Genomic DNA, 16,252 nt, shown 5'->3' on the forward strand with positions numbered 1-16,252 from the left:
GCGGAAGTATTGTACTACAGCTTCAAAGGCTGAAATGTTTGTGGATTTACTTAATAATAATACATTAACATTACTTACACACTGTGCTATATGATTAAGTTTTTATTCTTTCCTTCTTTTATTTATGTGATTTTAAAATGTCTGTGTGCCTCTGTGTGCTTCGTGAGAGTGAGAGCAAAGAGAAGAGAGAAGACTAAAACACAGAGTGAAGTAGAAAGGGAGGGAAAAACAGCCGCATGAAGCTCCTCCTCTTTTTGCTATTCCCTCATCCCCCCTCCCTCTCTCGCTCTCCCTCTCTCTCTCTCACTGCCTGCATGCTCTGGCTCCCCTCCCCCTCTCTTTCTGCCTGACATGTGACACAAAAACATAGACAAAACAGCGCTGCTATACCGGACGCCACCGCTACGCAGTATCACGTTATTACTCTCTCTCACTCTCTGAGTGGAATGTAAGAACTACTTAGCTTCTTTTTAACATCTACATTTTCCAGCTACATGTGTTATCGCTGGCCATTATAAAGAAGACTTCCTCTCTGTCTGTGCTGCTGAGCACAGTCGCCTGTATAGATAACTGTATCCCACTACCAGTTCCTCTCCAGCGCAAGATTCTGTGACCAGGTTTTGGAGTAATTACTCGGGGGTTCATTTTTTGTGGATGCAACAACCTGCACAGTAAAAGACAGATTTATCCATTTCGCCTATAATTATCTTACTTATGCATGACAGGGTTAAACTATGTTCCCACTTGCATTATGTTTCCACATATCGTCAATGCAAATACGAGATTCTTTGCTGTAGCAATATGTAGCTAGGTCCCTGTACGTTTTTTTTTTTCCTGAACCAATGAAAAGTGTTATTTTCGCTGGGTATCGCTGACATGTCACAGGCAATGATATTGCATCAGACTGCATCAATCCAACAACCTGGAACCAGAACATCGGCAGTACATACAGCCTGCTTTGTATCCTGTCAGGCCTTGAAAAGAAAAACAGTACTACAAACCTCTGCCCAAGTCCAGACACAGAACCTCAGATGATAAACCAAGTAGGCTGAGATCATCATAACCATTCACGAAATGAAACACTTGCACAGTCTACCCCAGGTCTGCTAGGACAGAAAGGCAGGCCAGATGAGCTGGTATTGCATCACAAGAATAAGAACAGAGAGAGTAGGATGTCAGACACACAGCATCACATACAGGTGAGTTGACCTGACTGGAACGATTTAGCAGACACTCTTATCCAGAGTGACTTACAATGTTATCCATTTATACAGCTGGATATTTTACTGAGGCAATTGTGGGTTAAGTACCTTGCCCAAGGGTACATCAGCAGTGCCCCAGTGGGGAATCGAACCGGCAACCTCTCGGTCACGAGTTCTGCTCCTTAACCATTATGCTACACTGCCACCCACAGTACATATACTAAGAGATGCTTAGGGAGTCACAGTAACCACAAAAGATAAAAAGCTACATTAACAAGAACAGAAATTTCAAGGACATACATATATTTTAAACTTCAAATTCAAAGACCAAAAAGTACCTTAATACCCAACAAGCACGAAACTGTCAACTGGCATCCTGCTGCAGTCCACACCTTAACAACTTCAGCCATACTTCTTTATCTGAATTGTGACCATAAAAATACAGCTTTAGACATCATGATAGGTCATTATTTTTTACCTTGAAAATGACTTACCCCTTTGCTCTTATTTTGCCTGGTGCACGTGACAGGGTCGAAGTTTACTCCAGCGACCCGGCAGCCATTTTGCAAAGGCGGAAAACGACCATTGGTTACTAACTTACAAATGCAATGGTTGCCAAAACAGATGCACGATATACATACCCTCAAGTTCAATACAAACAAATTAAAAAGTAATGAAAAACCTAAGAATTATTACTTTTTTTTACAGCAGCTATACCGTACTGCAGCTTCTGAAGCCAAAACACAAAGTATATTTCGAGCATTCACTTAATAATACATTAACATCAATAAACACAAGGCTATGTATTCCTCTTCCTTTTTTATAGAATTACAATTTTAAAAGTCTGTGTGCCTCTGCCTTCGTGAGAGTGAGAGCAGAGAGATGAGCGAAAACTAAAATACAGTCAAGTAGAAAAGGGAGGGAAAAGCAGCCGCATGAAGCTCCTCCTCCTTCTGCTATTCCCTCATCCCCCCTCCCTCTCTGTCTCGGTCTCGGTCTCTCCCTCTCTCTGCCTGCATGCTCTGGCTCCCCTCCCCCACTCTTGCTGCCAGACATGTGACACGAGAACAGAGACAAAACAGCGCTGCAATACTAGATGCCACCACTACGCTCTGTCACGTTATTACTGGATCTCTTGTTGAGCAGACCGTTAGAACTAGCCTCGTGCCATAGTCACGGCTTAGCTGCGACATTCTGAGTCTACTTCACACCACGGATGTATCTCAGGCTGCCTAGGTGATCTCTGCCCATGATTGAAAAGGGCTTCCTCTGTTTGTATCACTGAGGGCAGTGGCCTGTATGGTTGCGATATCACACGACTCTTTCTAACAGCAGATTCTAGACTGAATAATGGCAAGGTTAACTCAGGGGAAAAGATTTAATGTGATTATTTATGGATACTTACCTGAAGAAAAAGCATTTAAGCACATCGTGCTAATAATCACTGATTTTATTCATTTATATGTAACATTGGTTAAATCATACTGCCATGTGCCATTGGAGAGAAATGTGAGATTGAGAGAGGATATCCCTTTCTAAACAAATCTGGTATTTTTCAGTACACCTCTTCCTCAGGAAATATCATGTTTTCATTAATGGCATGTGCTACACAACTTTGCCACTGTAAGGAATGAAGTTTACCGGGACTAAGCAATTATTTAGTAGCAATCTGTTTTTTCTAGACAATGTTTCCTGTGTAAAGAGGAAAACTGGCATGTACCTTATGTATGAATTACACAGTTAGCGTACCCTTAGTGTTTCGGAGTGGCTGGTGCTGTTCTCAGTGTCAGTGGGCTGGAAAGGGAAAGGAAAGAGGCCTGACACCTGACCGTAGCCCAAACGGGACCTGATCATAAAGGTTGGGTATGGGGTTGAATCAGGCAGACATCTTACATCTAACACTCTGATTGGGTTGGGCTGGGTGTTATATTAAGTCACTTGCATGTTTACACAAAATCATGAATTAAAATGGGTGTCATTTAGTTGACTAGGCGGAAGCTGCCGCAACTAACGGAAAGCTCAAGATAGCTGTGGCAGTGAACCAGATCGGTAAATCCAGTTTGGAAGTTGATGTTCTTAGTTAACTTCACCAGCCCAAGAGTTAATGCTGAAGGAAGCACATATTGGACCAAAATTCATTGGTTAAGTCCTTTCCCTCTTAAGATGCTGGGTTGTTTGTTTTCATGTTTGCCAACAATTTTACTGAAATATCATGTTTGCTGTCTGGAGTGGGTGACTTGTCTTCTGTGTTATGTGATAAATGCAGTTCATACTACTTAGCTAGCAAGCTGGTAGCTGATAAGCTTATTTTAGGAATAGAGTGATTTGTTTACTCTGATTACCTAGCAACTGTTTTTAACCTGGGTTTGGCGTTTCCACCTCAGAGCAGTGCATTTTGACAAGTACAAAAGTGGATACTGTCTCCAAACACTGTTTTTCTCTCTTCTTCATAGAGACACACATGCAACATTAATCAAGTAGTCATCTGGTAGGACCCTGAATATATATTTAAAATATGTATTTTAAAAGATTTTGGGTTCAGGTCGGGTCAGGCAACAAAACAATTCAGGACGGCCTACCTTTTCTCAGCCTTGGGTCAGTTTCAGGATTATAATTCATTCCAGATCTGTGCTCTACTGTAGGGGACCTATTGTGGAGGGTGGATATGCATGCAACCATATCCCATTCCTACATGCGTCACGTGGGTTTAAGGGATTAAGGAGTCCATTCTTATACAGAAAAAACCCTTTTGTCCCTCTGGAATTCCTCATTGAAGTCAAAGTATCAGTTGATGTGCTGCAACTGACCTCAGCTAGGCAGGTTGGTGAGAGGCAGGGGAAATTATTTTGATGCAAGTACTTGGTTAACTGGTATATATGCATAGCTGATGATAATTAGTGACAAAAGGATCATTCACAGGTATGATGAGAATCACTGCTCAGCTTCTGATGAGCCCCATCTTAAAGAAACACAAATAATGACATATATACAGTATTATAGCAACTCAAACATGGAAGTATGACTTTGAAAATAACCAACAAATTAATAAACAATGAGAAAGAAAGGCTGTTAGCAAGAGAAATTGTAGCAACTTACCCTTCTCTGTCTTTGTCAGCAAAATAACTGATGACGTCTTCTGCAAAAGATATATGCATATTTATAATTTATCTGCTTAGTCTTTCTTGCATTCCAAGGTATTTAATATGGCATGTATGATTTTACACTAAGAAATGGGGCATTTCTACACATGAGTAGAACTTGGTAATGTATGCATTGCTACAACAAGCAATGACTGGGGTCAACCCACAGTCAATTACTTTGCACAACATTGTAAGCTGCCATGAGAATTAAAACCTGGAAGGTATTTTTAAAATTCCATTCAAACTGTATTTTATCCTGAGTTATCTACAGTCCTATGTTTTCCAAAAATATGCCACTGGCAATACTGGTCTAGAGCAGGCTCCACATGCATAACAGCATGACACTTGAAGCTCCAATATCAACAAACATCTTTCTTTATAACTTTTTTGTCCTCTTCCCATCCATAAGTGGCACTTCACATACCCAGATGAACATCTACAAAGGCTTTTATGCCATGTACTCATGCAAATGAAGACAGCAGAATATAAATAAAATAATTTTACAATAAACAATTTGTTGTGAAAGGATGCATTTCTTCTGAGTGAGCATATGAACCATAACAAATTTGCAGAAAGCTAATTACAGAGAAACATCCCTCAAAAAATTGTGGAATACATTTAACCTCACCCTGGACTTCACTTCCCATCAATACCTCTGTGTAAAACTTTGTAACACTCGCCTATTGTCCAACCTGTCCCAAATTCTGAAGACTGCAGTCAGTTGACATTAGCAGGGTTTCAACCTTGAATGAAACAAGTCAAACTCAACCACCAGCCCACTGAACTCTACTGCAACAGGAATGGTTTTCCTGGTTCTAACAGAGGTTCATGGTTTAGTGGTCTAAACTTCAGGTTTAAAACCCTGCTACGAGGTTGCTGCAATTGGCCGCTTATGTTTTTCTGCCAAAATAAACACATCCATCAAAAAAAAAAAAAAAAACCCACATCACAGCACAAAGCATATGACCAAAGGTGTGATAAAAAACAAATCCTACTGTTGAAATAAATTGTTGAAATGGCTCATAAAGGTAGTTCCTCAACCAGAGGAAATGTGAATTCAGTGTTTTATTTATATGTAAATCCTGATAAAACACTGGTTTTATCTAGTGTAAAATAAAATAATGATCATGATGGTCACCACCCTATTGCGCCATATTAGAAAGTTAAGATAGTCTGATATTGTTGTAGATCATCAAAATAACTGATTAAAATAACTAATGAGTCATAATCAGTTACACCAAAGATCCTCCTTATTATAGTTTTATTCTTAAAACAAAAAAGACAGAGAAATACAGTGTTTCTTCCCGGAAATCTTTGACAGGCTAAAAGACCATTATTTTCATCACCCAGCTCCTACATCTGTCTAGCAGTTTCCCAATATTGGTCTGTTAACCCAATATACCATTTTTTTCATGGCCATCCCAACAAGTTAAGTTTTTATTGGACAATTTTATGTATTTATTTTTACAGTTATCAGTAACTGAAAACAATAAAAAAGAATCTGATGAGTGGGACTGTTTCTCACATACCTAGCTAACTAGTTAGGAAGTGACCCCTGCCACTTAGCTAGATAGCTAGCAGTTAATAGTGGTATAGGTGTAAGATACAAGCTGGTTAGGTAGCTAACCTACCAGTCAGATTAGCCTGATACATGCATGCTAGATGCACACTTCAACAAAATATCTGAAGCATCCCGTGCTGTTTTGATGACTGCATGTCCTTGCTAACCAATCACATTGCCTTTAGCTCTGCCGTTTGCTTTCCTTTGTGATTTATAATAGCAGTCATTTGTTATAAAAAACGAAAGCTTCTCATATTCACTTATAATACACACATATATGCAATACGTTTTATTGATTTTTCAATGGTTTAGTACTGGTCCACTAGCAAGCTAACTATGCGCTGCCATCCATTTACTTGACAAAAATTGCATTTGTGACGTCATGCCAGGCGACGCACCTTTACTTAAATGTATTTTATATACCTTTTAAATACATCAATGGGAAATTATATATACAATCTAGAAATAGAATATTAAAAACTGAATAAAGAAGAAGATTTAAAGTGTCTTTAGAAGGGCATAGACAACAGACAGAATGCCATTTCAGATTTGCGTTCTTTCCATAATTCATAATCAAGATTTGTGAAACCATCCTCTCTTAAATAAAGACAACGTCAGTTTCCTTAATTCTATCTTGATCACTATACTTACATTTGGTTTTGTTTGGGTTACATTTGTCCAGGGACCTTTCCCTATCCCGTTTTCTCCGTTTCCACTTGACTTTTCAAATTTTGATTTAATGACTTCTCTTCCCGCGCGATTTGGAAATACTGCCTCCGCCTCTCAACCTATATACACGTGTTCCTCAGTCTGCGCATGCGCAGTTTACAATCATAAACCCCCGCGTGCGGTAATTTTGCGTGTCACAACTTGTCCCGAAAGCTTTAGCCTAAATATTAATAACCCATAGCCTACCACAACCATACCAAGTCAGATAAAAAGTGTCTGTATTAAGAAAGATATCCTTCATTCCCGCTTTAGGGAAAAGGACAGTACTGATATATAAGACTTCCGCAATACATCTGGGTTCATGTTGAAGCATGAACCGTCTCCTCTTAATTTTGTGATAGGCCAATCCCCTATTAAGAAATATCGTTTATTCGTTATAGGAAATGATTTATATTAAATGCTTATATTACCAATATGATTTAAGCAACTTTTATATCAAGAATACATCTACATTTTAATATAAATTAGATTTTAAATTCATTGACTTTCATGTGATGAAGGAACCACACATAGTAAGTGTAGGCCTAATTTTTGTAGCACATCTTAGCTTACATTATATGTATATGTATCACCTAGCAACTAAAATAGCTAAAACACAGCGGCACGCACGTGTAAATACACATAAAACATCTCAGGAGCAACAAAAACGGGAACGGTATTGAAATTACTTGATAGCATGTAGCTATCTTCTAACAACTGTTAGCAGGTGCAATAATCCAAATCCTGTCCAGGTTTTCCTTCAACCGTCGCCAACCAAGGAGGATCCTGTTTAAACCGGTATGAACCAGACAGAGCAGACAGTAGGCGGGATCGTTCGGGAAAACAAGGGGTTTCTTTGTAATCTAAAATCGTTATTGACTCTCACTGCGAGCATCTGACGAAGTATATGTAGCCAAGTATAACTAAAATGTACTATATATAAAATAGGCTATATGTATTTCTAAATTCTTGAAAAATTAAACTATCACAGACAGATCAGATATCGTAGGCTATCATAAACGAAACATTTATAATTATTACCATCTAACTTTATATCAGCAGGCCAGATAAGTCAAACAGACAAAGTCTTAATACGGGTGAACGATAATCAGACTTCGGGAGAACGTTTGCTGTTAAGTACCACATCAACTGACACCTTAATTTGCTTTTCTCTTCCAATGGCACCATCATGTGGTGACAGCTACGAACAAACAGAGTTAGTTACTACAATATTATATCGCCCCCTATCATCCACGACAATCTCGTTGCAAATACCGTTGCAGTGTAATGAAAATGTAATCTCCCCAAATACCACTCTCAATTCGATGTTTTAAACGTATCTATAATATACTGATGTTAATTGTTAAATATGTAATTTATTATATACTTAGGTATTTGTTCACAATTCACGCATTGTATCAAGTTCAGGCGTTTGGTGTGTCCCGATGCAGTTTTGGCATTTGGGAAAGTGTGAGTATTGATTTTTTTTCAAATGTATAAAATATGATGTTTATTTTAAAAAAGTTATCAGCATCACTGATATTGCTACAATTTTGGTATGGTTTTTCTATAGACTGTCAGTCTTTTGTATGAACATAATTTTATCATCATACCTCTTCTAGTATCATAGATATTGTCTATGTTAATAAAGGGGATATCAAGGCTATTCAGTAAATAGAGCATAATTGTTAATGCACTCTATAATGTATTATGAATATTCAGTAAGAACCTGTGTTCGTGTCGCCATGCAAAACATGTGCCAAGCTTTACCCCCGTCCTCCTGAACACATCAGTGGTAGAAATAAGCTTCCCTCATCCAGCTGGATCAGCTGAGCTCAATCATATTCATATCAGATAACTGATGATATTATTGTGTTAAAAAGGGCCACATTCCTTTGTCTTTGTTTGTGCACATCACCCCCACCCAGGCCCGGCACTATGGGGGTGCTTAGGGGTGCACTGCAACCCCCAAACAGACTTCAGTGCACCCCCAGTTGTCTCTTTATATCTCGATGTCTACATAGTATTTGTGACTTTTCTGTGCACCCCCATGGTTTGCAGGTGCACCGCTCTGTATTTTCTCTTGGCACCAAGCCTGCCCCCATCTCATATAGACCCTTTGTTTTAAAACCAGCTGAAACCTGCCCAAACCTGTCCTGCTGCTCCCCTTATCAGCAGCACCCCCACAAGTAACCTGAGGCACAGACACACCCCCAAGGACAGCCCCCAAGTCACCATTTATCCTCTGACCTGTCCGTATCCATTGGCTGCCAATAGGAACCCCACCAGGGGCGAGGATTTTAGACAATAAAAAAAAAAGTTATGGTGATCTCCCCCACTTCACTACTGCACCAATTTCTGTGGGGGGAAGAACTGAGGACACCAAATTCTTGGGGACAGATTATTGTGTTGTTAGTACGTCTTTGCCTATGAAACCACACACACACACACACACACACACACACGCACACAAAACCACTCTCTGTGAGACGGGCTCTCTCCCACACACATGCACACAAATACTCACTGTGAGACCTGCAATCCCTCAATAAAGCTCTGCGTCGGAAACCTGCCTCCTGTGTTCTGCGACAGCCACCTTCTCCTGAACCTAGCTCATGGAGGAAACTGCCCCCTCAGTTTCATATTGTATCTGGGAATAAAGTCTTGACAAACCACTTCTTTTATTGTCGGCAGAGAGAAATTAAGACATGTCTGAATGGGACATAGGTAAACCTTCACATGTTGTAGATTAGGACAGGAACAAGCATTTTCAGGGATGAAAATGTTGTGCAATAGCAATCATATCATTTGAGTAGTTTTGAGCCAAATCATATCATAATATGGGTGAAATTGCTAACACTGGAAGAGGTCCCATTCTGAAAATTTCTGTGTTCATGCTATAAAGTCTGTAGAGTTTCACACAAACATTGTACTAAAATCAAAGATGGAATTTTTAAAATATTGACCATCATATTTTTGACATTTGAAAAAAATTAATGTAAGTGGGGTAATGAGTGGCTCAATAGGTATGGCCCTAATCCTGAGGGCAGGGTGCTACACACACATACCTACAGGGTCCTACAGATCTGGCTCTATCACTGCTTTTTTTGGCAGGGTTTCCTTGTCTCTCTGCTCTCAGGCACCACATGGCTAATCAGACACCTGTGAGCTGCTCAGATGGCATCAGTGGAGCCACACCTATCCTCCAAGTGGTGCTTACTTCTCAGTAGTGCACTGTGGGACATGTAGTCTAAAAGATAGCTGTTAACTGCATGCAAGTGTATCTGAGAATTGAATTTGCCCTGCTTTAGCATTCTCGCATGAGTGCTGAAGTTGTTGCAGCAAACAAGCCTAATGTGCAATGGTAATTCCAAAAAGGGTTGCATGATTTGGAAAAAGTACATTGTACAACTTTTGTTGTACAATGTACATAGTAAATAATTAGTTGTACAAAAATACAACTAATTATAAATATCAAAATATATCACCAAAACCTTTAATATAACACCACTATTGTGACTATATATTGTCTAGATAAACATGATAATGTCTTAAAAGATGTCAAGGTAACCACAAAAAGCACAAGCTTTTATGATAAACATGAATGATGTATGACAATACGAACACAAGACATTTTGGCTACCTTTGACACATAACAAATACAGTTTATGTGCCAACTTTTCAGAAAATCTGAGAAAGCCATACTAAAGTGGGTATATCTGTACATTGGCATGTGTGGTTGAATTCTACCACTTCTATACTCCAATTAAATTTGACATGCTATTCAGCTAGTTTGAGGCTCTTCTGTCTGTCCACATATTCAATTGGCAAAATAAAATGTATATCATAGTATTGTAATACCATGGACATATGGTTCATATGCATTATTTTTATTCTTATTAAAACTATTAATGTTTTCCATGTGCATTTCAAAGTGAAGTTAAACATGCCGTCTTTCATAGACTGACACACGTTGAACCAGATGTTGTAGATCAAAAATTAGATAAAAAATATTTTGTCATAGAAAATGAAAATGTTTTCAACAAAATATCATAGCTACCTATGTATCGGCTATACACACGTCCCGAGGTTGTCGATCTAGTTGCTTACTTCAATATCTTTGCCTGCCCGTGGATGACTTGATCGATAATCTCACAATTTGACTTGTTTCCCTTTCAAGAAGGCTGGCGACGACCAGAGAGCCAAGATGGCGGCGCTGAGTTCGCCGCTGCGTGTGTGCCGTGGAATACTGAGGGAAATTCGGGCAATGAAAGGGCCCGATTACAAACAGACTTTGGCATATAATTATGTTTTGGACCAATTTCGTAAAAATCAGGTAAGAGAAAAGGTAAGAGTGAAATCGTAGAGCGTAACTAGCTAGACATTGCGCAGCCACCTTGGTCGACATGTGTTGTTACTACAGCTGTCTACCTAATTAAATAGCTAAGGCGGCTAGTTAGCTAGATAACGAATAGTCAATGTTTTGACCAGACGCACAGTTCCAGTTGTTAAGAAGAGCGTCTAGCTAGCTAGCTGGTATATCATGGGAAACTGCGATCGAGCGGGCCCCGTTCCGTGTTTTTTGTAAACACGTCTCGACCTTTAACTCGCATCAAGGTGACCGCGTACAGTTTTGCTACACAGCTGAAAAACAGTGGTAACTAAGCTATTGTAGCTAACATGTCGAGCTAAATACAGATGCACGTTTTCGCAGTCACAGCATACAAATTGTCTTGGTGACCAACACATACGACACCTTTCCAACAAATTACACAAACAATTTCATGATTTGGAATCAAGTTCAAGGCCATGGTGCAGTTCTTTATTAGGTATTGTCACCCGAAGTGCAGAAACAGCATCACTAGCTTTGTGTGTTCTTTTGGGAATTGAGAATGTATTATTATTTCGGAACGCGATTGGTCACCTGGCTCACCTGTCCACCCTCACATAGCGCTGACTGTTGCGTTGGCCGTGTGCATTCTCGCTTGCCTGTCCACCATCTACGTCCTTTACATACTAATCAGTTGCCACCGCAACAAGTTATGGAATAACATACATTCGTAATGTCACAAAAAACAACTGAGTTATTTTTTACAGTGTTCTGGTCTGTCTTTCCAACATTAGCTATTCAAATGTTTGTGGGCCGCTGTGTATGGTAGTGCTGGTTGTGTGCTGGAACATGTTTAATTGCTCCTCAGTAAACTGTGTAGTAAAATATGTAGCTGCTATGAGCATTACAGAAGTAATGAACCCCCCCCCCCCAAAAAAAAAGGCGTGGGAAGGCGTCAGGAAAAGAAATGAGGGTCACTCACTTTTTGCTCTGAGAAAAGTTGCCTTTAAAGGGTTATCTGATCATCATCAAAATATTTTTGCTTACTGCCTTCATCACGGTGAGAGAATTATAATTTCAGAAGAACCCACATGTATTCTCAAATAGACAGGTGTTGAAATTGGCAACAGGTGTTTGGACAGTAAAAATATACTGGTTGATAAAGAAATGCCATCAGTTTTGTTAAAATATTTTTTTCACAAATTATGGCATATCACTGTCAATAATGCCAGTAAATGGCAATACTGTAATGTAATATTGGCTCTGTGGCTAGGTCCCTAAGTTGTCTGTTCTGTGTGCAAATGTATGCTTCAAGAATTCTCCATGCCTCTCCCTCTCCTGAAGGTCAGCAGTGAGAGATACTGCCGTGCCCAGGTAGAGGCCCTCCACGCCTCCCACACCTACCTGTGTCTCCTTGCCTCCACCCGGCACCACCTGACCCTCCACAACCTCTACCACGGGAAGGGAGAGCGTGGGCCCGAGGAGGTGGCCGGGATAGTGGGGCTCAGACTGCCCACCCAGCCTGGAGGGAAAGGATGGGAGAAGTGAGGGAGGGAGGGAGGACCGAGGTCGGCGGAGACACGGCGCACTGACAGGGACAGAGAACCACAGCACACTTTTTCACTGAACCGAGTAAGGAAGCTGCGGCGCTGACTGACACATGATGTGACGTGATCAGACACAGGGAGGTTGGAGAAGGCCAGCAGGATGAAGACTGAAGTTGCAAACATGCCCCTCAAGAAAAAAAAAAAAAAAAGGAGAGATGGGATGAAGAGATCAACGGAGGACGAGAACAGAATAGTTGGGGGGGAAAAAAGAAAGACTGACGGAATGAAGCAACTTCTAGTGAAGAAAAAATGGCATAAACCATGCCAGCCAGTTTCTCTCTTAATACTAATCTTTCTTTGTATGTATCTAAATATGTAGCTGAAATGACTGTACAAATAAAGAGATGGGTTTGTAAATATATATTTGTTGTGTGGCTTAAGTACCAATTTTTCTCACCTAGAGAGCTACAAAGCAAATTCTACATTCATTAAAAAGTATTGGAGAGGGGGTTCAGGCATTTCAGACTCATTTTATAAGTATAGCTGTGCTTATGATCTTGTGACAAGGTGATAGAGACTGTCAATAAGATCAGAGCAAGAGGTAAAATAAGCAGTAAAAAGTGTACAGTGCCTGTTTCCATCTTGTGTTCATGCTTCAAAAACACAGCACATACAGGGAATGTACTGGAAAGGCAGCAAAAACATGGTTGCAACAGTTTGTCTGGATTTCCTGTTTTAAGTAACTGGTTACACACAAGCAAGCGGGCTGCACCACAGGAAGTTCATAAGAGGAAACTGAGGTTGCAGGCTGTCTTGTTATCATGACAAAGCTGAGCTGCTAATGATGGACAGTTTTGGAGCATCTGTAAAAGGGCCTAAGGTGACCAGTCAGTGTTTATAAATAAAATTCAGTAGGGAAAAAAATTCATTCATTTAACCAAAGGAGATTGCATCATAGTCTTCAGTCTAAGTACTTACTGAGGCTAGAAGTTACAACATGTGCATTCAATGTTCTTTCATTAAAGTTCTGCAATTTTAAATGATTTAAGAAAATTTGCACTTGTGCATGCTGTTTTCAATTGTACTAACACCAACTTTTACCACTTTCAGAGAATAATTATAAACACATCGTATTGTAAGACAATCACCATTGTCAGTAAAGGCTGATGAGCCATTCTGTTCATTTTTTTGCATTGGCTGTTTTATCCACAGCCAATCAGCAGCACCAAGAGCAGAACAGAAGAAGATACTGAATGCGTGCTCCTTCATCAAAATTTTAATTACTGCCAGCAGTTTTGTTTTGATATCAGTCATTTTGTTTTTTTTATATCATCTTCATTGGTTGTCCAGTGTTCTGTCATTGATATGAGAAGATTGGTTTATTCTCAACACAGACATACTGTTTTTGTGATTGTGGTATTGTAAAACGTACAAATGAACCACCTGTTGGCCATGGTATTTTGGATTGTACAGAAGTGGCTGAAATACCACACTGAACTTAAAATTCAGCTTCAAGTTAAGTGAAGTTAATTTGATCTGTATCTTGAGTTGAGAAAATCAGAGTTGTGTTTTGACCACACTGCCAGGTTGTGACTGTGCCGCTGCTGGGCTTCTGTCATTGTTGGCAAATGATACAGCTGGTGTCAAGCTTTGGCTGTAAGGCTCAGCCTGTGCTTAAGCAGGAAGTGCCTTTTACCATCTCAGCCACTCAGGAGTCCCCAAAGCTTTGGTGCACCAGATACTTTGGACAAGGGTATGACTGGATGAGTGAGTGACAGCATTCAGTGTTTGACAGCCAGTCTCGCAGCCCCTCCCCATCTGGATCCGTGAGGGCCTGTTTTATTTATCCACGCCTAATGACAGAGGAGGGAAACCGAATACTTGCAGTGTATCATAGCATTACTATTTAAAAGGTGCCTCCCTCAACATCAGCTATGCAGCAAGACCATTAATCTGTCTTCATTGTGTTTTCAAGCAATTTGTTTTCCAGTGTGCAGTGACATAGTTTGACAGCATTTTCCATTTCTACACGTAAAATTTATACCAATAACACAGGTAGAGGGGTCCTTCATAGACCATCACCAGAGCAGTACAATTTTTACTCAAACCAAGAACTAGACAGCAAACATAAAAACTTTCATTTTCATGACAGAAAATTTTTATAATGTCTTGTACAACTGCATGGAATGCATGAACTCTGTAATTAGAGGGTATTTTAAAGAATTGAAAACATTTTAAATGAAAAGGTTTTACACTACTGAGTAGAAAATATTTTGTGTTTGTGTATGTATACACACAATGTGTGATGCATAGTTATCCCAATTGCAGGTATGCTGGCTGAATAAAAATGTATTTCACTCATGTGCAGCTCTGATAAAGTGTTCCAATTTGTGTCAGAATTTTATTATTTTTGTGGTTTAATAACCTTTGTAATTTGTTCAGCCTCTGGGAGTTGCCATTCCAGTGCTTTAATTTTCTATACAGTATATATTATTTAATTGGATACTTAATGCATTTGATGAGCATACTCATACTGTTCCCACAAAATAAATACCGTATAACTTTATTTTATTTTCACTTCAACACAATTAGTGGGTACAATTGCACTTTAACATAATAAATTCAGGTAGCCTCCAATGGTTGTAGTAAAGTCAAGTCAAAAACATGCAAGTTTTAATGCATCCTTATGTCAATGTGTGAGTCTAGCCTCTACCATGTATCAGTTGAAATCAATTTACTGCTAAAGCCAACCGCAGTGCACGAAAAGAAAACTTAAAAATCTGTGTTCTTAATTCATTCATGCTGAGAGGTAGATTTCACACAAAAGAGAGTTCAGTTTGTTTGTTTTTTTTTTTTTTGTTCCTGGCCTTAATGTCAGGGGTTGATTTTAACAAGTACATCAATGGTTGGGGTTTTCAGCAAGCCTGTCTTTCTGAGTGTAGTTTTTTGGTTTTATTTTTATCAAGCAATGGCATTTTAGTCACAACCAGTAGTTAATATATGTAACCATGTCTTGCCTAAATGTCAGTAAAAATTTCTGAATTAATTGCTTGTCACCTCTGACCTATCTACAGTCCATGTGGATCCACTCTTATGCAACCATGGACAGAAAATGCATAATGTTGTACTTCCTCCTCCCCCAAGTGCCCCTAAGTAAAAGCAGCATTAGAAATAGAGCCAAGTGGAAAATGCAAATGAAGTTAAAAAAAAAGAAGATACCCTGCCATCACATTTGGATAAACTGTTTGTTTTGATGCCAATCTACATCTGCATACCCTTGCTCCCATAGTCTCTAACATTCCACTGTACACTAACAGATTGCAGAATCTAAAAATATTGATCTGTGTAAAATATTTCATTGTGTAATTTGTATGGTATGCATAACACGGGTCTTGCTTTATACAGTACAACATGTATGATATTTTAAATTCTGTGGTAATCTGAAATTACCTTAAAAGGAGAAAGTCTATTTTTCTTTAGGATGATGATAAAGACATCATATAAAAAATAGCCTTATATAAACCCATGTAAAATCTTTTAACGACTGTACAAAGTTCTGTATCACCAGTTTTACAATGTTTGAAATGTGAATGTCTTTACTGCTTTGTTACCCCCTCATAATATTGTTGTCATAGATTTCTTTAGTCATGAAGTTTCAGGGTAGTATTTAAAGACAACATGACTTTCCAACTTTATTCAATAGTTAATTATTTCAGACCTGTCATGTGATTTCAGCTGAATTCAACAAATTCTTAGAACTGTGG

At 39.2% G+C, this 16,252-nt stretch overlaps 1 protein-coding gene across 1 annotated transcript; it reads left to right on the top strand.

The window, feature by feature from the left end:
- Window positions 1-10,789: 10,789 nt before the first annotated feature.
- Window positions 10,790-12,907, top strand: fmc1 (formation of mitochondrial complex V assembly factor 1 homolog). The gene is made up of 2 exons (XM_036553114.1): window positions 10,790-10,947; window positions 12,286-12,907. The coding sequence occupies exons 1-2, from the start codon at window positions 10,819-10,821 to the stop codon at window positions 12,487-12,489; spliced, it is 333 nt and encodes a 110-aa protein (XP_036409007.1). The 5' UTR covers window positions 10,790-10,818; the 3' UTR covers window positions 12,490-12,907.
- The last annotated feature ends 3,345 nt before the right edge of the window (window positions 12,908-16,252 follow it).

This window comes from Megalops cyprinoides, chromosome 19 (assembly GCF_013368585.1).
Source record: "Megalops cyprinoides isolate fMegCyp1 chromosome 19, fMegCyp1.pri, whole genome shotgun sequence".
In the NCBI taxonomy this organism is placed as follows: Eukaryota; Metazoa; Chordata; class Actinopteri; order Elopiformes; family Megalopidae; genus Megalops; species Megalops cyprinoides.

Bases quoted from the DNA above. Each gene is read 5' to 3' on its own strand.
- fmc1 (XM_036553114.1), top strand. From the start codon at position 10,819: ATGGCGGCGCTGAGTTCGCCGCTGCGTGTGTGCCGTGGAATACTGAGG. The intron at 10,948-12,285 runs GTAAGAGAAAAG...CCTCTCCTGAAG, and splicing joins ACCAATTTCGTAAAAATCAG to GTCAGCAGTGAGAGATACTG.